At 47.2% G+C, this 26,932-nt stretch overlaps 2 protein-coding genes across 3 annotated transcripts in view; one reads left to right on the plus strand and one right to left on the minus strand.

Annotated features, from left to right (window-relative positions):
• RNASEH2B (ribonuclease H2 subunit B) overlaps positions 1–20,070 on the plus strand; it is a 95,174-nt gene extending 75,104 nt beyond the window's left edge. For both annotated transcript variants that reach the window (XR_011259367.2, XR_011259366.2), the window contains exon 11: positions 288–20,070. The gene's annotated coding sequence lies outside the window, so the exon portion shown is untranslated. The remainder of the gene's footprint in view (positions 1–287) is intronic.
• Positions 17,694–26,932, minus strand: part of LOC138446500 (guanylate cyclase soluble subunit beta-2-like) — a 46,999-nt gene continuing 37,760 nt past the window's right edge. Inside the window, 2 exon segments of the mRNA XM_069601397.1 lie at positions 17,694–17,988; positions 25,841–25,889. Of these exon segments, the coding sequence (XP_069457498.1) occupies positions 17,982–17,988; positions 25,841–25,889 (56 nt within the window). The 3' untranslated portion in view covers positions 17,694–17,981.

Consider the following 26,932-nt stretch of genomic DNA (forward strand, 5'->3'; position numbering starts at 1 on the left):
ATACGGGGGAAAGTTAGAAGTAGATGCCAAAAAGTAATTTGGCAGAGAATTCTGTGCATAGTGAGTATGATTAAGGGGTGGCCAGAGGTTTTGTGCAAACAGGTCAGGGAGTTCATGAACTGGTGAGCTTGCTCTGCAAGAGCTGGAAGCCACGCGTGTGATCTTCATGCCTCAGACAGGACCCCAAACCTCTTCAGGAAATAATTTTGCTTGTGATTGTCTTCCTCCATCAGGTAAGTAGGTTCTGGAAAGTACGCTGTAATTTTTTATATACTTCTTTCACACAGGGACCTTCAACACTCCCAGACTTCTGGAGCTGATGCTGTGTGGTATTTGTAGGAAATCCGCACCTCCAGGGGCTTCCCTCAGAGCTCAGTCCGTAATGGGTCTGCCTGCAACGTAGGAGACCCGGGTTCGATTGCTGGGTCAGGAAGATCCCCTGGAGAAGGAAATGGCAACCCACTCCAATATTCTTGGCCTGGAAAATCCAATGGACAGAAGAGCCTGGCAGGCTACAGCCTATGGGGTCGCAAGTGTCGGACATGGCTGAGCAATTAAGCACACACACACACACTCGTCTCTAAAAACCCAGTTCCAGAAGTCCGTTGTGGAATTCAGGATGTATGTACCACAGGCTTCCAAGAGGGGGCGCTCAATAGAACTCATCTATTTGATAAGCCAGACCATGCGGATAAGAGTCAAGAGCCTAACATATAGTTTAATACACAGTTGTGGAGTTAAAATCCAGCTTTTCTGCCCTCTCCTTGCACAATCCGAAACTCTGTTCTTGGAGGTAGGTGGCAATATATTTTGGCCCCAAGTTTCCTTCTCTAGCAGATGGTAACCAAATGACTCTCCTCTCCGGTGGGAACTGAAGTCCCCCATCCCACCTGCCGGACCTCCAGCTCTGTGGTGTGTACGAAGCACCTGCTTTCCTTCCAGGCCTCGGAACTTGGGGACGTGCTGCCCAGGGGGTGCCCACGTGCCCAGCCCCCCAATAAAGACCTGAGCCCAGAGTCTCCGGTGGGCTCCCAAGCGGTCACCACGCGCCCGTGGCCGCACTTGGCTGTGGGGTGCGCTCTCAGGGGAGCGAGTGACCCCTCTCCGGGGGAGACAAGCCCGAGGAAGCCGGCACCCGATTCCTCCCACTCCGCCTGTTCTTTTTGCTTGCAACTCGGCTCTATGTCCTCCTTACACCGCTGCATAAATCTCCGCTGTGAGGACAGTTGCAGGACTCCTGTGAGTCCGCACAGCAAATATTCGAATGTCAGAATGGTTTTGTTCAACACACCATGGTAACCCAGAACCCTGCACAGTACCTGACACCTCATAGATGATGAACTGGGCTTTCCCGGTGGCTCAGACAGTAAAGAATCTGCCTGCAATGCCGGAGACCCAGGTTCCGTCCCTGGGTTGGGAAGATCCCTGGAGAAGGAAATGGCAATCCACTCTAGTATTCTTGCCTGGAGAATCCCATGGACAGAGGAGCCTGGCAGGCTCCCTAGGGGAAAGTTAAGTACATGGGGTCTCAAAGAGTCGGACTCGACTGAGTGACTAAATACTTTCACTTTTTCAAATGATTTACTACCTATTTTTTGAAACAAAAATGACCTCAGAAGCCAAGGGCTCAGTCTGTCCCATGGAAATTCTCAAAAGAACTAAGAAATATGTTATCGACTACATTCTAATGACCCAAAGAAAGTACATACTTCTGAAAAAGGAAGAATAAAAAATGGTTCAGGAAATTTAGCAGCGTCAAAGCCTGTCAGAATGTCTTTCTCATGAAGATGAATGTTCTTTATTTGTGATGGGGGTGGGGGAACCCTGGGCCAGGACCTGCGGCCTCCCCGCCCCGCCCCCGCCCCCGCCCCGGAGCAGTTTCCAGCTTCCCTGTCCCCTCCATCCCTCACCATGTCTGTACATTGTCAGCCAATTTGATCAGGCAGAGTGAAACTCGGTATTGGGCTCAGTGCAACTTTGGAATCATCTGGAACCTTTAAAAAAGACATGCTTGGCTGCAGCCCTAGAGATCTGGGTATAATTAGTGGGCAGCCCCTCCTTATACCTCCACTCCCCTTTCTTTCCTGCCTCCCCCCTATCTCCACCTTGACAATCACATTTCCCAAGGTCCAGGCTCACACTCAGGGCCAACCGATTCTTATTTTTGGAAGATTTCTTATAATTTCTGTTTTCTGGTCTTCTAGCTCACAGCCAACAGGCAGGCACAGGGATCAGAGGGAGAAATAAGTCCTTTTATCTCAATAGCACCCGGGGGAAGCCGCTAGGGCAAGCAGGAGAGCTCAAAACTGTAAAAATCAGATCCGTGCCAGAGTGGGTCACAACTAAGGACATCTTGACAGTGCAGAACAAAGTCATTCCTGGGAACGGTGTTTCTAACGGTTCATGGCTGTCCCCTCCCCCGCCCATGCATGCTTCACTGACCTATGAAATGAAGTTCATTAATTTTATTTTGAATTTTTGATAAGAGCTCATTGTCCATGATGAGGGTGTACATGTCATTTACTGTCTCAAGAAAGTGCTTTCGTCCAGTGAATGTAAACCCATCCCTTGCCAGTCCTTCACTCTTCTCTGTGAAAGACAGCCAACTCTGAGATGCATCAGTGCTAATCGGCAAAGCTGTGACTTCTCTCTTCTTTGTAACATCCAGCAGGGCTGCTTGGGGAACCCAGTGGGGAATAAACTGGGTGAGGAAGGTTGTCCGGGGTCTTGAAAGTCAGCAGAAGAGTTTGGCTTGTCAGTGGATGGAAATGTAGGTTCTTGAACAGAAGAGAGAAGCTATAAAAAGATGGAGGGCTCCATGGAGAAGCTAGACCTGGGATGGAATGATTGGATTTAGGCAGGCATGTCCTAAGGCCAGGCTCACAGGAGCAGAGAGAATTAACAGTGAATGCACCTACTGTGTGGGCTTCCAGTAGGTGGCGCTATTGGTAAAGAACCCGCCTGCCAGTGCAGGAAACCTGAGACAGGTTCGATCCCTGGGTTGGGAAGATCCCCTGAAAAAGGAATGGCAACCCACTCAGGTATTCTTGCCTGGAGAATCCCCATAGGTGGAGGAGCCTGGCGGGCTACAGTCCATAGGGTTGCACAGAGTTGGACATGACTGAAGTGACTTAGCACACACACACACCTACTGTACACCCACCTGCCCTTTGCTCAGATGGAAAAGTGGAAATCCCTTCAGAATATGATTTCAATTTTCTTCTGCTGGATACTGTGGCCTAAAGGTGGAAATGCCAAGGTAGGTTGTGGTCATGACCTCTGCCCTGGAAGAGTCCGAAAAGGCTACTGAGGAGGCCTGGGAGGTCATGGCCTGTCCAGGGGCCCTGGGGCCAGGCAACCCAGGTGGGACAGAAGCAAAGTCAGGAGACCTCATTTACTCAGGTGCTAAGAAAGGCTCACCTTTCAAAGCCCTCCAGTCGCTTTTACATTTTAACAAGGAGGGCAGAGGTGACAAATGATTGAGCAGGCACTAATCATTTTGTGGCTCATTTATCTCCCCAGTGAATACTTTTCAACACAAGCGTTTACATTTCCAGAGAATAAAGACTTGTAAAAAGACTGTTGGAGTTTATAGCTGCAGGAAACTGGCTCCCAGTTTGCTCTGCTGACAAGTTTATAAGGTCAAAGAAGTTCATAAGGTAAAATGAATTTCTAAGTAAATGTGTTTTTAGGAAATGAATTTTTTACCTTTTTTTAGAAAAAAAAATATCAAACTTACTTGCATTGATTTCATCAGTGAACAAATGAAAAGTGGTCAAAAAGCAGTGTCTTATTTCCTTTAACACGTTCAAAAGCACCAGTAGGTTTGTGGATTCTTTTTTAAGAAATGATCTGGGTAAAATATACCTTGTGTCTTCAAAGGTATCTATTTGGTCTAGTTTTTAAACAGATGATTTGTCTAAATAATTTGGTAAAGTGTTTGTAAATGAACACCCTGTTGTTTATTTTTTTAACTTTTTATTTGGTATGGGGATATAGCCAGTTAACAACGCTGTGATAGTTTCAGGTGAACAGCGAAGGGACTCAGCCATGCATATACACGTAACACGTATCCAGTCCTCCCCAAACGCCCCTCCCATCCAGGCTGCCATATAACACTGAGCAGAGTTCCATGTGCTGTACAGTAAGTCCTTGTTGGCTATCCATTTTAAATACAACAGTGTGTACATGTCCATCAAACTCCCTAACTATCCCTTCCTCCATCCTTCCCCTCCGGCAACCATAAGTTGGTTCTCTAAGCCTATGAATCTGTATCTATTTTGTAAATAAGCTCATTTCTACCCTTTTTTTTTAGAGTCCACATATAAGGGATGTCATACAATATTTCTCCTTCTCTGCCTGACTTCACTCGATTACCGTATTGTTTAGAGCACAGTTTCCAGAGCACCGGCCTGAATAACCAGAACCCGTTCACCTTAACACAGTCTGGATCTACTCATCAAGGAACCAGGAGCAGAGGGGATCTTGTTATTTTGGTTGCATTTGGGATTAGAAGCTAAGTCAGTACATATTTAAAGTATGAAAAGGCCTGGTTTTTAAATAACTGCCATGGAGATGAGAAGGAAGGCAGGAAGCAAGGGTCCTGGAGCCTGAGAATGTTCCCTCAGCCCATGCATGTCTTTACAGGGTTTACACACCTGTGAGGGTTGCTCTGGGAAGAACATTTGGCCATTTCAATCCTGGTTCTGCCATTGTAAATAAGTTCTCTAACCCCTTGTGCCCCTGTTATCATGCCTCTAAAATGGAGCTGGAAACAATATGTGCTCCCAGGAACATATCTAAAGCTCCTAGCCCAGAGCCAGGTCCTAGTAACTTCTCTCCACAAGTTAAGTTCTCTGCTTTCCACTTCAGAGCCCCAAGCTGCTCCCGCATCCAAGTAGCCTGGAGCCTAGACTCCACCGCTCAAGATTCGTGTCTTGCTGTTAAACCTTGGGTTGTCCATCCTGTCTGAAGTTTTTAGAGAGCCCTTCCCCTCACTGGAAAAATGAGGTCCAAAGGATAAGAAAATACCCTAAATATTTTAACCCTGAAACTGTGTAATCATCAGTTAATCCATTTCACCTGTAACCCGTTTTCATCCATCAAGGTGGTTTTAATTGTTGCTACAAGACTTGCATGTCCTCCAAGAAGTGTGGCGCCTAAACAAGGTTTGCCCAAGAGTTGTCTTCCAGAAACTTGGCTTCACCTGTGTCTAGTTGGAGCCAAGCCAGTTAAGACTGGTTGGGACCACCAACTCTCCAACAGGGCATATGCGAGTGTCCTCTAGGTGACCTTTTGACGTCAGAGGGCCAAGAACCCCACGTTCAGGTCACTCCAAGTGCCTACATTTTTGAACTTGTGGAATGTGTAGCTTAGTTGCAGTTCCCCACCTTTTACCAATCACCTTGTCTCAAGCTCCCCATGCCCTAGACCGCCCAGCTTCTTTATTCTTTATCCCATAAGTCTCTGCGCCCTGAGCCTTTGACAGTCAAATTGGAGACCTCTTTTCTCAGTTGCTTCTCTGCTGCTGCTGCTATGTCGCTTCAGTCGTGTCCGACTCTGTGCGACCCCATAGACAGCACCCCACCCGGCTCCCCCGTCCTGGGGATTCTCCAGGCAAGAACACTGGAGTGGGCTGCCATTTCCTTCTCCAGCCTCTCTGCTGCAGGCCTCAGCATCTCGGCGTTTTGGTTTGCTGGGCAACAGGGAAATGAACCTGGCTCAGCAACAAATCTACCTGAGGCTTCAAGATGTCTATATACCCTGGACAGATGAATCCTCTGTCCTTTTCTTTTTCTTTAAAAGATGTTGAGAGTTAGCTGCTTCAGGCCTTGAGGCTTTTCATGCCAGAGTTTGCAAGATTAAGATCTATGTAGTTTTCTGGTTTAAGATGAAGGAGGGGAGCTGTCTTTCTTCTTTGAAGTTGTAAAAAGCAAAAGGAAAACAAGAAATGAAGATTAAGTTTCCATTTTCAGGAAAAAGTAGGAGGGAGTTAAAAAAACAAAGCAGGTGGATGGGCTAGAAGAAGCGTGGAGCAGTTAGGAGGGCGAGGAGAGGCGAATGCCTGGCCGCAGGTATCAGGAGCAGTCAGCAAAACGGCTTTGTAAAAGAGGTGAGGGACAAAATCAGCCTCCTGTTTACAGCAGAGGGGCACGCACAAGCAGGCAGCAGAAACTCCCCTGGACTCAGTTTGGTTGTGTAGAGTAGAGGTGATGGGGTTTTAAAAATCGCACATTCGCAGGGAACGCCCTGCTTAGATGCAGCGGGGGAAAGGATGGATGCTTTTTTGACATAGGGAACAAGCAGACTTGTGGACACAGCAGGTGAAGGAGAGAGCGGGACAAACAGCATCGCCGCATATTCACTGCCGTGTGTGAAGCAGCTAGTGCGAAACCACTGCATAGAACAGGGCGTTCAGCCTGGTGCTCGGCCACCGAGGGGCTGGGGGAAGGGAGGTTGAGGAAGATCGGGGTGTATGGGACAGGGGTGTGGGTGGGAGGTTCAAGAGGGAGGGAATGTATGGATACTTACAGCTGGTTCACGTTGTTGTAGAGTAAACCAACATAACATTGCAAAGCAATTATCCTCCAATTTGAAATACATTAGGAAAAAACAAAAACAAAAAAGATGCTTTTTGAAAAACCCCATAGCTGCTTATCTTCACTGGCTGGGGAGAAGATATTAGTATCTATAGCCAGCATAAGGCCTTGGTTCATAACGACAATTCCTACTAGGCTAGGAGGTGATCTGCAAATTTCTGGTTCAAGAAAAACTCACCTGCCTCAAAGGTGAGACATCAAAAAGAACAAATCCAGCTTATTTCAAAGATATAAAACCAGAAAAGATCAGGAAAAGTAAATGGCAGATAAAATATTGCCAGAGAGCCAATGAAAACACCGTAAAATATTTTACTACAAATGTAAAATATTTAATGAAGCAGTTACCGCTACAAAAGCTGGGCACAAAACACAGACACAAGTCTATTGGTAGTGATAACAAGACGAGACAGTGTGTGAACTGGCAGGGTCCAGGGTAGAAATGGGAGGAAAAGAAACAAGGGTGAACTGGAAGGAAAAAGAGACAAAAAGAAAAGTTTAAGTAAGGAACTTAGAGAATCAAAATGAGAAAAACCAAGCAAAATGAAATGGATATGAGCATAGAAAAGATTTATTAAATAGGACACAAAAGGTAGGCATAATAGTGATATAAAAACCTGGTAATGTGTACAATTGAAAAAAAAACTTAAACTGATGCAAAAATATGATCAAAATATTTCCAAACGTGAGACTTCCCTGGCGGTCCAGTGGTTAAGACACCATGCTCCCAATGCAGGGGCCTAAGTTCGGTCCCTGGTTGGGAAACTAGGATCCCACATGCCTTGGGTGCCCTGCCTGCCAAATGATAAAAAAAATTTTTTTTTAATTACCAAATAGACTCCAGCAACTCTAAAGAATTAATGCAATGTGATAAAGTGGGGGTTTTTGTCAGTGCAAAGGTAGTTCTGTTACCAAAAGTGGGGTCGGGCTGCTCGCCACTCACAAGCTAAAAAAGAAGCAAGGTTGGTGGAAAGGAAAGTTTGCTTTATTTCGGAGGCTGGTGACCAGTTGGGGTGAGGGGGTGGGGTGGGGAACTCCTGGTCAAGGGCTGACTCCCCCCCATAGAGACAGAACTAAGGGAGGGGGCTCCATGCAGAAGCAGCAGTCAGCTCTCGCAGTCATCAGCGGTCTGACCAGTGTCGCGGTGATTGTTTTAAGTACAGTTGCGGGGTTGGTTCGTTCCCATTTCCTTGAGGCTAATTCTTAGAATTGTGACAGCGTCTGTCTCGGCTCCAGCCTGGCCATCCGTGTCGTTAACTTCTTCCATCTGGTAGGGGTTTCAGTCTCCACAAGACAGCTCATAGTGGCTCAGAATATTCGCTCTAGCCCTCGAGAAGGAAGGTCCTTGACTTCACTTACTGACTAAACTCTTTTGTCCTGTTTGACCGCTTCTCTTTATTTCTGCATTTTCTTACTTCTCTGATTAAACTTGATTCTTTGGCTAAATTTTTTCCACAGACAAAAGGCAGGCTGAGGACATAGCGGAAGTAGACAGGGAAGGACCACAGGGCCCTGCTCTGTTTCAGTTCAGTATTAGGAAGTCTAGTTATATGAATTCACCATATTAATGATCAAAGAAAAATATGTACTAATCTCTTTAGATGCTTAAAAGTGAAATTCAGTGTCAATTATTGATGTAAATTCAGCAATTAGGAACAGATGTGTTCTTCCCTAACACAAACAAAATTGAGAGTCAGCGTGTTTAAAGGAGAAATACCAATAGCATTCCTATTAAAGTCAGGAGTAAGATTTAAATGTTATAAACAGTTAGCAAAGAGAGAAATTAGGCATATAAAAATTGAAAAGTAATCATAATTTTTATACTTGGATAACTCAAAGGGATCATCTGAAGAAAATTATAAAAAGACTTCAGCAAGGTGGCTTAATAGAAAATCAATATACAATTTTCAAAGGCTTTCATGCATTTAAACAACTTGTTAGAAGATGTAACCCAAGAAAAGACTTTTTTATACTTACAGTAAGGAACAAAAGAAGTTAAAGTAACTGAGACTAAAGCTAAGAAGTGTTCCAGTATGTGTGCTGAGTCTTGTCCAGCCCTGCGACCCCACGGACTGTAGCCCACCAGGCTCCCCTGTCCATGGAATTTTCCAGGCAAGAGTACTGGCATGGGTTGCCAAAATGTTCCAGATCTATATGAAAAAAGCTTTTTAAATTGATCCTGAAAGATACAAAAGCAGACTTAAACAAATGCAGAGGTACACCATATTCTTGAATAAAAGGAGTGAATTTCATAAAGATGTCAAATCTCCCTAAATTAAATGTCCCTGTGTATAATACTACCAAGATAATTTTGTAACTACAGGTATGCATAAGAACAAATTCCAAGTGGATCAAAGATTAAATACTAAAAGTAACAGAAATTTGGAAGACAAAATTCTTTATTGCAAAAATCAACATAAAGTTCAAAGACAAGTGGGAAAAAAATACATGCATCATATCACACAGAAGTGATTTTCTAGAAACTGAGACGTAAAAGAAAAAGCCAATAGAAAAATGGGCAAGGAAACGGACACTAAATGAACAGAAATAAAGCAGATTGCAAATGCATTTTTTGACTCAGTTTCAGCTCTGGGAAATTACATACTTGCAACAGCATAAAAAGATATACAGGCAACAAGATTAACCATTACATCTTCAGTTGAACATTCAGGTTGTTGCCAGTCTTTTATTTCATCGATGAGGGGTTAATTAAATAAATCACATGTACCTGCATATTGTACTCAGTTTACCAACCGCTATGTGACAAAGACCTCAAAATATAGAAGTTAGAACAACAGTGTCTTCTTTCAGCCCCATGGGGTTGATGGGGCTCAGCTGGGAAATCTCACTTAGGAATTCTCATGGAGAACAGCTGGTAGTTGAGCTGGAATCATGAGTTCTCCAGTTTTCCCTGCCCTGTCTGAGGTGTGAGCCAGCATGGCTGAACTAGCTGGGGACCAGCCAAGCATCTCTGTTCAAGGTCCCTCCACATGGCTAGCTTGGGCTGCCTCACAGCATGCAGGTTTCAGGGGCATCAGACTTCTCCCCGGGGACTCCTGACTCAAGTGACGGGAGGCAAGAACAGACAGCTTCTTCACTCCTGACCTACAAACAGCCTCACTTGCACTGTATTCTGTTGGCCAAAGAAGTCACTAAGGCCACCACATATTCAAGAATTCACCTATCAGTGAGACAAACAATTGGGGGCCATCTTTAACATGCCACATGATGAAATCATGCATGCCTGCTAAGTCACTTCAGAGTCCAACTCTTTGCGACTGCAGGACTGTAGCCCCCGGGCTCCTTCGTCCATGGAATTCTGCAGGCAAGAATGCTGGAGTGGGTAGCCATGCCCTCCTCCAGGGGATCTTCCAGACCCAGGGATCGAACGCGCATCTTCAGCATCTCCTGCAAATGCATCCTTACTCACTGAGCCACCTAGGAAAGCATATGCAGTTATAAATCCTCTATATACCAACATGGAGACACTCTGGGTTTTGTTGGTGAGTGAAAAAAGCTAAGTGGAGAACAGCGTAAATAGTATCTTTTTAGTAACACAGGAAGTGGTGGGGAATACAAATGCCTCTGTGTTTACTTCTGTTAAAGAAATAAAATAAAGAGAACAATGGATGCGCAGGAATGGAGATAGAAGAGAGACCTCGTAATATACACCCTCTATATTATTTCGACTTTTGAAGTGAATTGACAAATAAAATACTCGGATCTTAAATCCAAAGCTGCTCAACCTTGCTCCTTACAACGCTGGAGCTACATGGGAAAGTAACATCCGGGCCTACTTGTTTTATAATCCTAGATATTTTCAAGGAATCTTCTCTTTCAGTTACCTTCTCTTTTAGTTACCTCTGAGTTGATAATTAAAATCAACTCAGAAAATAGTGCATCAGTTATGGCTAGTTACAGCTGGTAATATTGCCTACAAACTGTCATACTTGCAGTGGCCTGAGGTTATGACCCTTGTCCTTCATTGTCAACCCCAAACTATCCTTTAAAGTGCAATTTAAAATGTTAACATTGTCAAAGTGGAAGATAGCTAGTGGTGTGCTGGCTCACGAAAGCCATTCGTTAAATATTCACAGTTTCACAAGCCATTTGTTAAAAACAATTGGTAACTTAACATCAACATGATGGCTGATTCCAGTATATAAAGAAATGAGTTTCAGGTTGCTTTGAGTGTTACAAGTTAAAAACACAGGGAAGCGTATCGGAGAAGGAACTGGAGGGAGTCCTCACTTATACCTGGAAATCAGGCAATGTGGCACATGAAAATAACAGTCTTCATCAGTGAGACAAGATTTCTACTTTTTTCCTGTTTTTGTAAGAAACCATACAGACGGGCTGGACACGATTGTTTTGAAAAAGTTAACTTTATGGCATAGTTAATGTGCATGGCCCTGTGTTAGCATTATCTTGCTAGCATTATCTTGCTAATGATCATAACTTTCTGATGTAGGCAGCGTGATGGTTGCCATTCTTCAGAGAGAAAACTGAGCGTCAATGAGCAGCAGAACCAGAATCCAAATCTGGTGGCCTGGCTCCACTCCCCCTCACTTCAGTATCTCACTGAAAGCCCATTACATTATCATTTGGAAAACTCAAACACATAAAGGAGAAAAACAAAGTCACCCATAATTCTTGTTCCTAACGATGACCACTATTGACATTTGATCTAAATCAGAGGTTTCCAACCGTTTCTCCACCCTGGTCCAGCTGAGAACTGTGACACTTCCATGAGTAACCGTGGCTCAGTCTAAATAGATTTCCTCCAGGGTACGAAGACTGAAATCTGAAAAATCCCACATTTGGTTTTTATGTGGTCTGCCCCGTCTCATTTTATTTCTTTCAATAAAGGGCATGGTTTTTCAAAGTTCACATTGCCCATGATCACGTGTGAAGAAGTTTGATATGTTTTTATTAGGATGGTTAATGGAAAGCTTTCCTGCACTGTTGCAGGCAAGTACTGATTTGTCGGTACTTTCATTGGCCAGCAATTTGCTTTACTTCTCTTAAGATGCTAAGGTGGGGACTTCCTGGTGGTCTGGTGGCTAGGACTCCACGCTCCCAAAGCAGGGAGCCTGGGTTCAATCCCTGGTCAGGGAACTAGATCCCACATGCTGCAATTAAGACCCAGCACAGCCAAAAAGATGTGGTAATAGAATATGCACATACATAGAGTCACCATACATACGTTACCTGAGAGTTTGCTTAATACATAAATACACACACACATTTTTTGGAAGAGCTGGGTCAAAACCAATTCTGATTTTGGCAATCACAATCACTTTGAAATAGTCACAATCACAAGATTATAATATTTTCTAGTGTGTTAAAGAGAAGGAAAGGTAAAACCAATTCCTTTTTAATCAGAGGGTTTTGAATTGTTTTCTATCATCAGTTGATGGCCACAAATTTTGAATGGTTTTCTAAATGTGTTTTGATATTTGGGAAGCTAAACTGACTAATGATTTTATGCATGTGTGTAAATTTCTGATGCTCATTAATCGCAGGCAAATTCATAGACTATTCAGGTTCAAGTAATTATCCCTGGAAATTTGGGCGTCTTGACCTTTCAAAATGGTACTTGTTGAACCTGAGAAAGTGTTAGAGGCTTCTCTGTAAACTGATAGTGCTTTTGGTCAAATGCTTAATTTAAAAAAACTTCTTGATGTGTGAAAAACTTATAATGACAGTTTTCTTTGTGGAAGGATACACTAATAATTAATCACAGACGTTAGCCAGTTGAATCACATTAGTTATGACAATATATTTTGAGGCAGCCTCTTGATTTACTTCTTGATTTAAAATTTTTGAAGTTCCTGATTTTTAATTGGTTTTCCCATTTTCTTTGCTCTGATTTTTTTCTTTTTAGTTTGCTAGTGCTCATCAGGCCTTCCTGTGATGGGGGTGGTTCAGCCTGGCCTGTTCCACCCACAAGATGATATTCTCCTTGCTTTGTTGAGCTCCTGAGAGGTCCATTTCTTGAATAATTTGTGACTTTGGTCTCCTTTTTGCTTGTCAGTCATGTTTTCAACCCTTTTAAATTCAGGCCTTTATTGAAGAAGATACTTTAATGATGTTTTTCATTCCTGCAATGCAAGTTTATAAGAGTATTTCCAAACAAATGTGTTCAATAGAGATGAAGAAAGTCAAACTAGCTTTTCTGTAAGCGGAAATTTTTTCCTGACGAAGCTAATGCCCTAAATGATTTCGGATCTCCTTAAAAGTTTTTCTACCCGTGAATAAGGTAAAACAAGTCACGATTGGACTGGTGTTTATTAGTCGCTGGCAAACTAGTGGACGTTTCTGGACATGCCCTGCTTTATTTGATTGATATATTCTATCATGGGACCTCATTGGCATTTGTTGATCTGAGAAAGCATTAGAGATTCCCACGTAAACCTATTTTATTTATTTTATCTTATGCTTAGTTTACAAGATGCCTTTTATAGAAGATAAAATGTCCTTCCTTTTTCTCAGTTCCCGTTGGCATCAGCCTAGCCTAGTCCAAGGTCATGACGTAGTTGGGGGAACTCACAGGCTGTGAAGTCCAGAGCCTCAGACCAAAGCCTGCTTGGAGTTTTTTCCTCCAGGACACTGAAGAGCAGCTAGGATTTGGGGACACCTGACTTTTTGGTAATATGGTTGATTCCAATCCAGTCTGGGACACATTGAGCAGTAAATCTTACTGCATGTTTCAGGCTCCAAACTAACCATTTGTTTAAACAGCTGGATATTTTAGGGGGAAAATTCAACGTCTTTTTTTTTTAGGTCTCTCCTGTGTGTGTATGTGTGTGTGTTAGTCACTCTGTCATGTCCGACTCTTTCCAACCCCACGGACTGTAGTCCACCAGGCTCCTCTGTCCCTAGGATTCTCCAAGAAAGAATACTGGAGTGAGTCACTCCAACTCTATGCATGTGATGTAGGTGCTTTCTAAGGGTGCACGAGCTATTGTGTGTTATTGATGTGTTAGGAAGGTACAAACCACTGGCCAAGAGCTAAGACCAGAGTCGGGCAGGGCCAGAAGTGAAGCCCAGTTCTTAACTCTGTGCCCATTTCCCCATCTGTAAAATGTGGGTAATCGTGGACCTACCTCACACACACAGGATCGTACTGGTGCCCAGCAGTAACAATTGCTGGCCCAGCAGCCACCACGATGATGTTACCACCATAGTTTCCTGCATAAGTGCCTGTGTTTAACGCTGCCCATTGACCAGAAGCTACTCCATCAGGTAGACGCCAGGCCACGACCAGCCCCTCTTCTCCTTAAGCCCACTACAGCCCTCTGTACACGGGAAGCCAAACAAGAGAAAATACTGCAAGGCTTTGCACTTGGAAGCTGGAAAACAGATGTGCAGAGCAGCTCCTCTGTTTCAATTGCACATGTGACGGGTGGGCTGATGGCGCCTTTACAAGGATGAGTTAAGTGGTTCGTTGACATATCATTATCACATTTTGAAGTTAAACCGCCACGGGATCCATGAACTCTCATCATGCAGTTAATTATTCCTGGATTTCTCTGCGCTCTTGAAACATATTCTGTTTATTTAACCATCCCCTGGGAGCGCGGGCTGCCTTTGTCCCCATGACACAGCCAGTGGTGTAAAACCCCTGTATCTGTCAGAATTCTGTGTGTGCAGCGTAATTGCCTGATTTCCATTTGAAAGTACAGCCCTGACGTTACTACCGCATAGACCCACCAATGATCACAGTGATGTCCCGACACCTACAAGGGGACAGGGGTGCGGGGGTGGGTGGGGGGGCCTGATGCCATAACAAATGCACACCAGATGAATGCTCGCCTTCAGATGGACCAGGTCTGAGTTTACAGCTGCAGATGAAGTGTGCCTTGGGAACAACAACAAAAAAAGAAAAGACTAAAGAAAAAGAAACCAGCAGATTAGCATCAGCGTGAGTCTGGTGGAGCCAGATGGCTCTCTGTGGAAACGGATCTTTCCCGCCCTCTTCCAGTAACCCCGACCAGCAGACAGTGAGCGTGCTAAGAGGAGAGAAAAATGATCTCACGCCTCAGCCAGGCACACGATTCGCCTTCTTTCTCTCACATACAACTCAAGCTGAAGGAAAGTTGGAAAAGAAGAAGGGATGAAAAAAGAAGAGAGGGCGGGGGGTGCGGTGGTGGTGGTTGGGTTGCACTGAAGAATAAACTGGTCAGAGCCCAGAGGAGGGTGAGGTGCCAGCTCCCTGGCCAGGCCGGGGCTTCGGAAAGGCAGGCTCAGATGTCCACAGAGGGGACAGCCACGCCAAGTCGTGGGAGGTGGAAGAGACCCCTGGCACATTGTTAGCCCCTCTGCACACACCCACCAACTTGTCCACAGGGGCGTGGTGTGTAAGAGGCTGGAGGTGGGTTTAAAAGCGGTGGGATTAAGCTGTGTGCTCCCTTGGGAAGGACAGTGGATGGTGTTTTCAAATTTTTGCAAAGTCACTTCAATTGTATCCAACTCTTTGCGACTCTCTGGACTGTAGCCCACTGGCCAGGCTCCTCTGTCCATGGCATGAAGACCAGAATGGGTTGCCATGCCCTCATATCCACCTCTCTCTGAGGGCTGGAGGCCAGACTTTGTAATAGTCCTTGACCTGCTGGACGAGGTCGAGGAGAGCTGGATCAGAGACCTGGGATTCCAGTCCATGGCATCCTGGGAAAGGGGCTGGAAAACCAGACAGGGTTACTGGGGAAAAGGAACCTTTCACAGGTTGTGGGTGTGGGAGGGGGGCCTCCAGAGTCACTCCACCTCCCCGGCTGAGCAGAGCATTCGCTGCTCATAAACAGCAGTCTTACCTGCAGTGACAACCAGACCTCGGACTGCTGGCCACGAGGCGGGCCACCAGCTGTTGGTGCCCACACAGCCCTGGCAGGGGCCAGTGGGTGCAGGCATCCCGCCAGCTAATCTAGTGTGCCCTCTGAGCAAGTGTGCACACACCCCCAGCCTGGCACCAAGGGCTCCAACCCAGAAAGAATGCTCCCCTGGGAGTGGCAGGTGCTCACAGTCAGCCTGGCGAGGTTTCCTGGGCACCCGAAGTTTGTCTCCACCAGTGTTCACTCCGAAGAATAAATAGTGGGCTCCAGGAGAGGCCAAATGCAGGCTGTAGTCACTCGGTTACAGCTGGAGAAGATTACCTTGATCATAATAAACATGGAACAAAATCCACCCCATTTTCAGCCAGGGCTGGGACACCTGCTTTGCCATTTCTGGCAGCCTTCGGTGGAGCTGAGCAGTAAACTGGCATAGTCTGTCTGGGCCAAGGGGGCAAAGCGAGCTGCCAGCTGGGAGCTGGGGCCGCAGGCTCCAGCTTTGCTCCTTCCAAAAACAAAACAAAAAACCACTACTCAACCAAGCAACCGTTTTGCCCTTCATCTCTCAGGCAGTGCTACCACCTAACCATGTTCCTAGTTCTAGGCAGGTTTCTCTCCCTCACAACTGGGCTGAAGGATTTTGAAAAAAAAGCACACAGGGAAAGTCACAGGAATCACAAGGTGGATCCGCTCTCCTTGGCCCTACTTGAGCAAGAAGACCAGTCAACGGGAGGAACATTTTGAAAATAACATTTACAGAGGGGTAACTAAATGTCAGTAACTTTAAGTGCTTTGTGGATATGTCATTAATCCTCATGACACCCCTACAATGCAGGTCCTCTGATTACTCCCATTTTACAGATGGAACCTTCAGGCACAGAGATGTTAAGCAACTTTCCCCCAACACATGCAACTGCCAAATGGTAGAGCAAGGATTCAAACTGGGCTCTACCCGGCTCCAGGGTCCACATCCTGGCTATTCTGCCTTTTTGACCTTATAGTAACACTGGAATGTGTCCCACTCAGCCAGTGCCAGCACTGTGGGCTACTGAGTCTCCCGGAGTTGACTTCCTCATCTGTCAGTCAGGGACTAGAAACCCTGGCTGCTTATGGGGTTGTTGCCAAGAGCAGAAGTAACGAGTCACATACGTGCAAGGCCAGTGCCTAGCATTTGATCGAAGGTCTATAACATGTTAGTAGTTACTGTTGTTGTGAATATCAAGGGCAGCTTTGTGCTCTTGCAGTTCACTGTGAGCTCAGTGGAGCAGCTGCCACTAACCCCATTTTACAGGTGGTGAAATTGAGGTACCAAGACATCCAGCAGCAGAGTCTGGACAAGAACCCACATCTCTCAAAGCTGCATTCAGTCTAATCCTGACTCGCTGTGAACTACAGGCTGCACCCCCTATTTCTAGAAACATGATACCGCTGTCATCTAGAAGGACAGCAGAGCAAGGAATTCAGCTCTTGCCACCTTCTCTTCCCCTCCTGCTCCCAGGATTGGCGGCCACAGAAGTCAAGTCTGCCCTCCCGGAAGACAGTTAATGCCTCTGGGGACAAGTAAGGTCCTGGCAAGAATAAATCGCAAAATTCTGGTGCCCTTCATGTGGGTTAAAAAATACTTGTCTTTTCACCAAAACCAAGGGCAGATGCAGAGACCCCTGGACCACTTCTCAGCCTCCCGCACCCCAGGCCTCCGAGAGCGTGTCCAGCGCTCACCACCACCCAGGCGTCCCCACGCTGCAGCTAGAAGCAGCAGAGGAAACGAGTCTGAAGAGGGACAAGGGACCTGGTGGGCCGGCCGCACTCTGCCTCATTTCCCCCTCTTTCCTCACTCTGCCCTTCTGGTGATTTTCACATTTTCTCCTCCCTTTTACGTTCATAAAAACCTCTGGGGAAGGCAGCTTTTATTCCATGGCTTCATATAATTCCCAGGGCTGGGAATGAAAGTGATTTCCTTTCACAACCCCTGGCTGAGTGCCTTTCACATCCCGGTTGTGTTGTGGGGTGATTTATCAACAGCAGAGGCCAGGCTCCTTCCCCATCCTCCCCGCTCCCGCCATCACTTAGAACAAGAGCGTGCCCACAGCCGGCTCCGAGGCCAGGGCGTCCTCTCAAGACGGCTCCGAGGCCAGGACTCGGTGGAACCACCGTGATGAGAGCCGTTTGTTCTCCTCCGAGAGAACAAACGCGGCCTGAAGTCTCCAAGTGACAGGGCTGGCTTTGAACCGAGACTGTGAAAGCATATTTTTCCAAACTTGTCAGGATCGTGTTTCATTTCTAGACCTTTATTCTCCGAGGGACAATGAGAAAGAGACACAGTTTAAGAAGTCTTGGGCTGAGAGATGAAGTTCCTTTTCTTTGTCACCATTAAACCGAGCAGGGGGAAAATGAAGCTGAGGGGTTCATGTTTCGCTGTCACAACAAAGCACAGAGGCCAGACGGCAGCGGCCCACTGGGAAGGCCGCGTGTCTCTGTCTGTGCTGAAGGCCGCGGTCTGGCTGCTGCCTCCTCGGGTTCCCGTCCCTCCACTGGACTCCCTTTGGGTGTTGACCAGTCAGAAGCTGAAACAAGACAGAGCAGTAAGCTGAACAGTTGGCCCCAGACCGATCCCCGGTCAGGGGGGTTCTGTCTGCGCCTGGCCCTGGGGTACAGTGTGGGCACCGTGGGGTTACCATACCACCTCCTGCGGCCGAGAACATCTTCCCAGTGAGGCCAGAAATGTCCATTCAGACCTCAGCCTTGTTGCTCAATTATTGCTCTAACCTGTATCACTTTGTTGGCCACTTAGCAAATCCTGGGAGAAGGAAATGGCAACCCACTCCAGTGTTCTTGCCTGGACAATCCCAGGGACAGGGGAGCCTGGTGGGCTGCCGTCTGTGGGGTCACACAGAGTCGGACACGACTGAAGTGACTTAGCAGCAGCAGCAGCAAATCCTGACTCGTGCACAGCTCTCATAAGAGCCCCAAGCCTCCAGACCTGCTGCCCCATGACTGTCTACACAAGGCCTGGGCATCACCACGCACAGGGTTCAGAGCCATGGCTGCCACTGCTCATCACTACCCTCTCCGGGCCTCGTTCGTCCTCATCTGAAAGGTAGGGAAATGCTGAAGCTGAAGCTCCAATACTTTGGCGACCTGATGCAAAGAGCTGACTCACTGGAAAAGACCCTGACGCTGGGAAAGATTGATGGCAGGAAGAGAAGGGGATGAGGGAGGATGAGATGGTTGGATGGCATCACCAACTCGATGGACATGAGTTTGAGCAAACTATGGGAGACAGTGAAGGACAGGGAAGCCTGGTGTGCTGCAGTCCACGGGGTCACAAAGAGTCAAACCCAAGTGCACAGCTGAACAACAGCAGCAGTTATAGCCTCCTCCCACAGTCGTTGTGGTAATTCAATCAGATACCTTCTATGAAGTGAGTACATCATGCCCCACACAGAGCACAAACTCGAAGATGCCAATTCTTTTTTTGAAGTGTGGGGAGCCCATGGAGGAGGTACTGGAAAAGAACCTAGGACTGTGAGCCTCAGCAAAGAGGGGGAGGGAGCAGGACTCAGAAGGAATGGAGACCAGCAGGCTGGGTGGAGACGCATCTCCTGCTTGCCCTGCAATTTCATTGGGAAACGTCCGCATTGAAGATTTTAAAGTCGTCCATCATTTCCACTTCTCTCTCTCTCTCTTTTCACACTCATCATTGTTCTAGAGACATCCAAGTTCAGAGGGGCTCCTGTACTTGATTTGAGGTTCTAATAGTCTAGAAATCAGGAAATGCAGGTGGGGCTTCTGTCTCCAGCCTTTTATCCTCAGATGAATGAATGACTTCCTTCACCACTGGGGGCTGTCAGTGTCTCCCTTCCTCCTCAACCTGGATCGGTTATTACCTCTGTTTTTAGATTCTAAAAGCTATGGGCAATTTTCAGCACAGAGAAATCAGACGGCAAGTTCCATTTGCTAATGGACCAGTCGTTAATGAATGTAAGTGATGACACACACGTGGAAAAATGCGGGTGACTGGACCCATCCCCAGGCTCACTCAGACTCAGGATAAGGTGAGAACTTGGCAGATCTAGAACCATGTCACTGGGGCAACTCTGAGTGATGATTCATATGGAGTATTTAACTCCTGCAGAAGCCGGGGCTAACCTGATAAGGTCTATAAACCCCTCAAACTCAGCATAGTATAAGGTATGGCTTGAGACCAGAGCTGGCTAGGTGACGATGTCATAAACTACAGGTTCGTTTGAGCATTGTGGTACAGCCCACTCCACACTCCACCCCCCAACCACACACACACACACACACATGCAAAAGACTGACTCCTGCTCAGCAGGATTTTATGGTCTTTGGAAATAAATTATTCCAATATGGCGTGGGATTTTTGCTTTGTTTTTGCTAATTCTCTGCTAGTTTTATTATTCCACATAGCCTTTATCCCTTTCACTTTGAATTACAGAGTTGATTGCAGTATTGTTTTTCTTTGACATGTAAGCCCAAGTATGATTTAAAAAGGAATTGAATTTTTCAAAAAGGGAAACATTCAGGATAAATGTTAAGGACAGTGTGTTTGAAAAAGCTGAGTCTGGTTTTGTTTGGGCATCATCGCAAATAAAGGAAAAAAAGGAACTGATTACAGACAGAAATTGTAGTGTTTTGTTTTTTTCCCTAGTAAGTGTAGCACAGCCTCCAGGTTGCCCATCAGCACCAGGAAAGGCTGGACCCTCCCCATCTAGTTTCTCCCTGTGCCTCCCCTGTAATGGGATCCTAGACCATACATCGTCTCCTACTCAACCCATGGAAATGTTATGAGAACCGGCGAGAGTAAATCTCCACACAGCAGTACTGCGATCACAGAATGTATTCTGTGTCTTTGTCATTATACCCAAAGTAGTGGTTACCCTGATAAAAACAAGAAGGAGCTGGAGTTTTGTTTTGTTCTTAAAAAAGAGGGAATACAGTAAAGAAAAACTGTCTCTTTCCCTATCAGCACTTCAGGCTCTGTGTCTAAGGTGCTCCAGCATCGAGATGGCACCAAGACTTCTTTTGTAAACATGATGAAAAATCTATTTTATGACTTAACCTCTCACAGATAATCTTGGAAGTAAACTCAGCACTAGGAAATAACATTTACAGACCTCTTAATCTTCCCTTTATGCAACACCTAATTTCTCTTATCAAAAAAAAATGTACAACTTAGCTTTTCACTTCTGATTTCCTTTTCTTGCGTCCACAGCAGTTTTCTCTCGTCGTACTTGGACGTGTCTCATTTTCTTGCTTATGTCTTAACTGTGGTCCTCTCCTCCTCTTCCATTTCTGCTGCCATTTCCCTGCCTATGAAACCTGTTTTCCCCTCTTCCTTTCTCCCCTGGAGGAAAAGTTCCTTGATCATTAGACCAAGATGACAACCTAGGACTGTGTTGGGGAAAGAGCTGAGACTGCCTATTGAAAGCTAAACAGGCCCAACCTGAGTGATGCTGCCTGACAGTGTTGAAGGAGAATTGGTCAGCACAGAATTGCAAGACTCTTGGAATCTCTACACATATGTATTTGACATTTTACCCAAATCCAATTCCACAGCCCGGATGGTGGAAGAATTTCCTTGTTTACTTGAGATAAATGCTCACCCATCATCCTTTGTTCCCATGAAACCATTGCTCATAGCCCTCGAGGACTGCCTTGTAGGACCCTCACGTTGCTACAGTTGAATGCACATTCTTGTGCACAGCTAGGAAATGCAGCATCCTGATTAATTTCGTGTTCTAATTGAGAATTACAATGTACATCTTCTAATCTAAATACCAAACCTAAATGAACTAGGTGAGTCCTTGGAAAACTCAGAGGCAACTTCAGGATTCACGGAATGTCAAGGTCACCACAGAAGTGGTACAGATCGGCAGAAGGACAAGATAATTGGGGTTTCAATTGGATATAAAGGAAATGTAGCTTTTGGTGTGTAGCATCAGGGAGCAAAAATAAGTGCACCATTTCGAGCACATTATTTTTTTATATACATACAAAATTCGAAATGTTTTGAAATGTTTAGGTGTTCAAAGGAAAGAAATTCATGGCCTGCCAATTTACAAAACAGTCTCTGTGTGATAATCCCAGGACTGTAAGAAAAAGTATATATGTACACACATATACACATACCCTCATGCACTCAAGTCTGGGAAAATAGCCACCAAAATTGTAACAATAGTCTCTCTGGGTGATGGAATTAGAGAAGCTTTTGTTTTCTTCTTTTGTTTTAGCTGCACTTTCTAGTTATAAAAGATAATGGTTAAATATTCCTTCCATAATGTAAATGAATAAACAAATAGCCTTAGTTGAGCAAACCAACATGGCCTCATAAGTAATTAAAGGCAGCACAGAAACCCATTTCAATGTAGATTAAGAATGGATTAAATGGAAAGAGTGGTAGCAGAAGAAACCTTCCTGTTACGAAAACAACCATCACACGAGCCGTGTTGTCAAACGTGGGCTTGGCTGGGGAGGGCGGTGCGGAAGTGATATTGAGGGGGAGTTTGGGGGACTGCCACTGCCTTGGGGGAGTATACACGGGATTTGGGTCATTGCCTGGTTGTTACAGGCAGGGCTCTGCGAGTCATAAAGGATATGACTATCTTGGGGTCACAAGAAGGGATTCTTAACATTTGCAATGAGAACAATTCCTTGTCTGCATTTATGCATCTAACTTCCTAGACAGAATCAGATATGGGAAACCACATCTTGGTTTCAATCCTGATTTTCCCCCACTGAGGGGAGGGGGTTTGGCTTGAGCCTGAAGTCAGACGCCATCGGGTCTCCCCAGGACCCAGTCCTGGTCCTTCCCAGCACAGGGATGCTTGCTGGCCTTCCCGTCTAACTGGTTCCTCCCACCCTGGCTTTTACTTTCCAGGGTCTCCATGTGTGGGGGGGCATGTCATCTCCTCCCCCTTGGTTCCATCAGGGTTAATGTTCCAGGAGACTGACCTGCTCTGAGGAAAAGGCAAGCGGACCACACCATAATGTTCGTAGGTATGAACAGAGAAAGGAGCCATGGGTTCTGGGAATATTTGTGGAAGGAGATACCATCGGTGAGGGAATTTTATCCCATTCATAAAAAGGGCTTGATGGAGCTTCCACGTTTAGGGCAGGTGTTGCCAATCTAGGATTGCCCACCTGCCTGCTTCCTAAGTCTGTCCATGAGCAAAAGAGACCATGCCCTGGAGGAATGACATCTCCAGCTTCCAGAAGCCCCTGCATTCCCCAGGGATCAGAACAGAGGCCCCATCCTTGCTCAGCCCTTTCCTGCCGTCACCTGCACCTTCCCTATGTTGTCATTGTTGTGTTAGTCACTCAGTTGTATCAGACTCTTTGCGACCCCGTGGACTCTAGCCCACCAGGCTCCTCTGTCCATGGAATTCTCCAGGCAAGAATACTGGAGTGGGTCACCATTACCTTCTCCAGGGGATCTTTCTACCCCAGGGATCGAACCTGGGTCTCTTGCATTGCAGGCAGATTGTTTGCCATCTCGCCACCAGGGAAGTCTGCACCTCCCCAAGAGGCTCTCAAGTCCTCAGTGTGCCTCAGCCTCTCCTGTACTTGCTGTTGGCCCTGTAACACCTCACACTGGGCAGTGGTCCTGACTTCCTTGGGGCTCTGCTACACCTGCTGATCTAAAGCTCCCTGTGTATGGCAAACCAGTCTTCTTGAGTTTTGTGCCAAGACTCACCTATTTGTTAAGTGAAAGGACTCTCAACAGTAGAGTCCCTAAGTGATGAAGAATTGGCATCCTTGACCTTTTTATTTTTCAGCCCTTTACAGCTTTCAGATGATGCACAGCATCTCACATGTTCCTCAAAGCGACCTCAACCTCTTAAAGCAGGCGTTCTATCACCCCTGCTCTCCAGATGAGAAAAATGAAGCAAAAAGGGTGGCCCAGAGCCACCCAGCTAGTTACTGGGAGCAGACCTGGGAATTCTGATTAGGGGCTAATGCTCTCGCCACTGTGACAGTGGTTCTGAAGCCTGGCAGCTCATCCGACTGCCCTGGGGAGATGACAGAGAAACCAGGGTGGGATACACCCTGCTCTGGACCTGCGAAGACCCTCGGCATGAGGCTCTGCCACCTACATTGTCAACCACAAGTGACTCTGATGGCCCCCTACAGCCTCCCCACACCCCCAGCTCTGACGCTGCATCCCCATCTGTGACACCAAAGCTGACAACCAGCGACTTTACGGGCTAGCCCTGACCCAGAAAGCCGGGTCACTTACACCTCCCAGGATCTTCCTTCTTTAGAACATTGCTGAGTTAACAGCTCAATGTCTAGAAAGCCCGAGGTTAAAAATAACCATGCCTCTTCATCAGCCCCCAAGCAGAAGGGGTCAGGAGAAGGTGACAGCCGTGCTTATGAAGGCCTCAGAACAGCTGCTGAAAAGCTTTGGAGCCAAGAATAAGGGCCCAGGTCTGTCAGCCTGCTCCAAAGCAGTTGGACCTCAGTTCGTGGGACAGGTCTGGCAAAGACCCTTGTGTTCTCAAGACTCTGTAAAGCCAGGGACAAAGACCCTGACGATTAAGGGACCACAAACCCATCCAAGAATTACCCATGGAGGGTGGAGGGTTTGTGTATGGTGGAAAGTTCTTCCCGTCGGGAAGGAGCATGTTAAATGTGAAGGCAGAGTCCCCTGCAGGCGGACTACTAAGAGCTCAGTCAGGAGAGAGAGCTTCAGCACTCATGTCTCCAGGACAATTAGGAACTGGTGTAAGAAGTCCTCGGAGCTGACTTAACCTGCCCTGAACTTGGCGAGTGGACACCCTCAGCCCATGATTTATGGGGGAGCCCGGGCTCCCTGCCTGAGCACCGTATAAGGGTCAGCCTGGAACCCATTATAATAATCGTCGGGAGAATCAGCTTGGAGACAAGTTGAAGCAAACTGAAATTTGAAAAAAACACATTAACGGGGTCTGAAGGGATGCCAGAAGAGCCTGCCAGCAGGGGCAGCTGGAAGGCCAATTTTTCAGTCAATACTGAAAGGTGGTTGCTTAAATCTCTGAGTCAAATACACAAGATTTTCTCTCCGGCTCAATACTCCCGTTTAATTGCTCTGCGGAGTCTCTCCACTGACGCATCTAACACCCAAATACCAAGTGGGGAGGGAGAGAAAAGCGTGTCATTGACGTGCAAATGAGGAAATGAGGTCCTGGGTGCAGCCTGGGTCCTGCACTGACTGCCCCACCCCCCCAACCCCAGGGAGTCACCAAGGCCCCCCTCCGTAGAGATGGCTGGGAGTGGGCGGGCGGCACCTCTCAGCTGGCCTCAGGACTCTAAGGGGGCAGCTCTTCACCCCTGCAGCTCCGGGGGAGGCTGACCTGAGGAGGGTCTTCAGGAGCCAGGGTTTTCACAGGTGAGAGAGGGGCAGGGGCCCCTCAGAGCCCAGAGCAAGGGAAATGTGAGCCACCGGAGGGCGTTCCCACATTTGACACCGAGGTAACAACCTGGAGAGACTGAGGGCAGACGTGATGGTGATCGGTGAGGAAAGCCTCGACTGGGGTCCTGAGATTGGGGAACAGAGGGGTCCCTGAGGGAGCGAGGCCCAACAGCCTGACCTTCAGAGGGAATCCTGACAGATGGGCGGCTCCTGATGGGAGCCCTTACCGTGACGACGCCCACAGAGGAGCCCGGGGCTAGGTCTCCATTTCTCGGAGCCTCTGGCTCACACAGCACCGTTTCCTATTCACCCGCAGCGTGGGGGCTGTTCCTTGTCCACACTTCTGCTATTCACACCCAACAATCAGAAATCCACTCACATGGGACCCAGAGGATCTGACAGAAGCATTGGCTGTCCTGAAGCCAAGAAGTCCACGCGCAGCTGCCTACACCCGGGGGCCTTGACTGCATGCGTTCCCGCAGGAGGGCGCCCATGGTCTGCCCCAGACAGACAGCCTGAGGGGCGAGTCCAGCTTCACCCACTCGCTGGTTGTGGGACCTTCGATAAATCATATAACCATTCTGAAATTCAAGCTTCCCACCTCTTAGGGGATTAGCCATGTGACTGACGTATAACGTGACTTGTATGGAGGGCACTATGTCTGGAGAAACCTCATTTTGTGGGTTCATGGGGACTAATAAGCTTTTCTGAGTATTAGAGGTTCTTTGGGGAGGGCAGCAAGGGCCCTTTCAGAATGAGGGGGCCCCTACTTGGGACACTTGGGATGGGGAGGCGGGTAGGGTGGGGAGCATAGAGAAAAACTTGCTCAAAACACAGAGAACAGCCATCAGAAGCATCCCGCCCAGGGGCCCCTCTCTGGCCCTCTCCCCTCCCCCGGGAGCCGGGCCTCTGGCCCAGTGCAGTCTGGAGGGCTCTGCAGCCATCTGGGGTACTCCCCACAGGCCGTGCCACTCTCGTGCAGCTTCCAGCTGTCCGCATACCTCATGGCAGTCAGAGTCTTGCCATCCCGACTTCCCTGATCACTTGCTTCTGCGAAAAAGGCGTGAGGGGAAAGGCTGTGAGTACGGGTCAAGGTGGGACCTTTCTTTGAGCCCCTGGGGACCCCTAACCACACCCAGGACACGGAGGGTGCCCAGACCCCTCCCTCGCTGCACACTGGAGACGCCTCCAGTCCAACCCTTTCTGGCCATGAGGGGGAAACTCCCATAGCCCCTGGAGGTTCAGGGGTCACATTCTCAAGTCCCCCCAGACCCCGAGCAGTGTCAGCACGGGGTCTTTCCTGAGGGATCCCAGTCTTCCTGTTTCTGGTGGGGATAGGAGGGGCAGACTCCCCAGAGCCTGACAACCAAGGCTCAGCATCAGAAATCCTAGGCTGATGGGGGGAAAGGAGAGGGAGATACAGAGAAGCGTGAACATGAAAAGAGGCGGCGATCCCCCAGCTTCTGGGTTCCAAACAGGGTTGTGTTTCTCCGCACAGAGATTCCTAACCAGGGGTTTGGCTGGGGCTGCCATTCACCTAGAAGAAGGGTGACTTTCCTCCATTATAAGCCATGTCTGGGGACTACCTATGCCCAAAGAGCGCCTTTTCCCGTTTTACACACACACACTGTTTGGGGTCTGGGAGGGGCATCCTCTCTTCCTCCTCTTTTTCTGGGTCCATCGTGAAAGCTGCAACCAAGAGACCCTTTACTCATTCCTGTTTTGTTTCCACTCAGAACTGAAAGTGGGTTGGATTCTACTGGCCCAGACCAGGAAGAGAATCCTGTTTCTCTAATTTCCAGCTCAAGCGCCCCTACAGGGAGAAATGGGAAGAAGTGGTCCGTGGTTTGAGCCAGGTACACCTAGTCAATGTATCCCGTACAGCCCTCCGTCCTTCGGGGAGGACATGCTGGTGAGAAGGACAGATGATGCAGGTGGGTGAGGCACCCAGAGCCTAGAAATTCAGAAACTCTACTTCAGGTACCTCCTGGTCTTTATTAACCAAAACTCTTTCTACTTTTTCATTTAGATCTTTCTACCTCAAGTGTCTCCAGCAATAAAATGTGGCCAAAATCAATCACAGCTCCCAGGCA

Source organism: Ovis canadensis, chromosome 10 (genome assembly GCF_042477335.2).
Source record: "Ovis canadensis isolate MfBH-ARS-UI-01 breed Bighorn chromosome 10, ARS-UI_OviCan_v2, whole genome shotgun sequence".
NCBI lineage: Eukaryota > Metazoa > Chordata > Mammalia > Artiodactyla > Bovidae > Ovis > Ovis canadensis.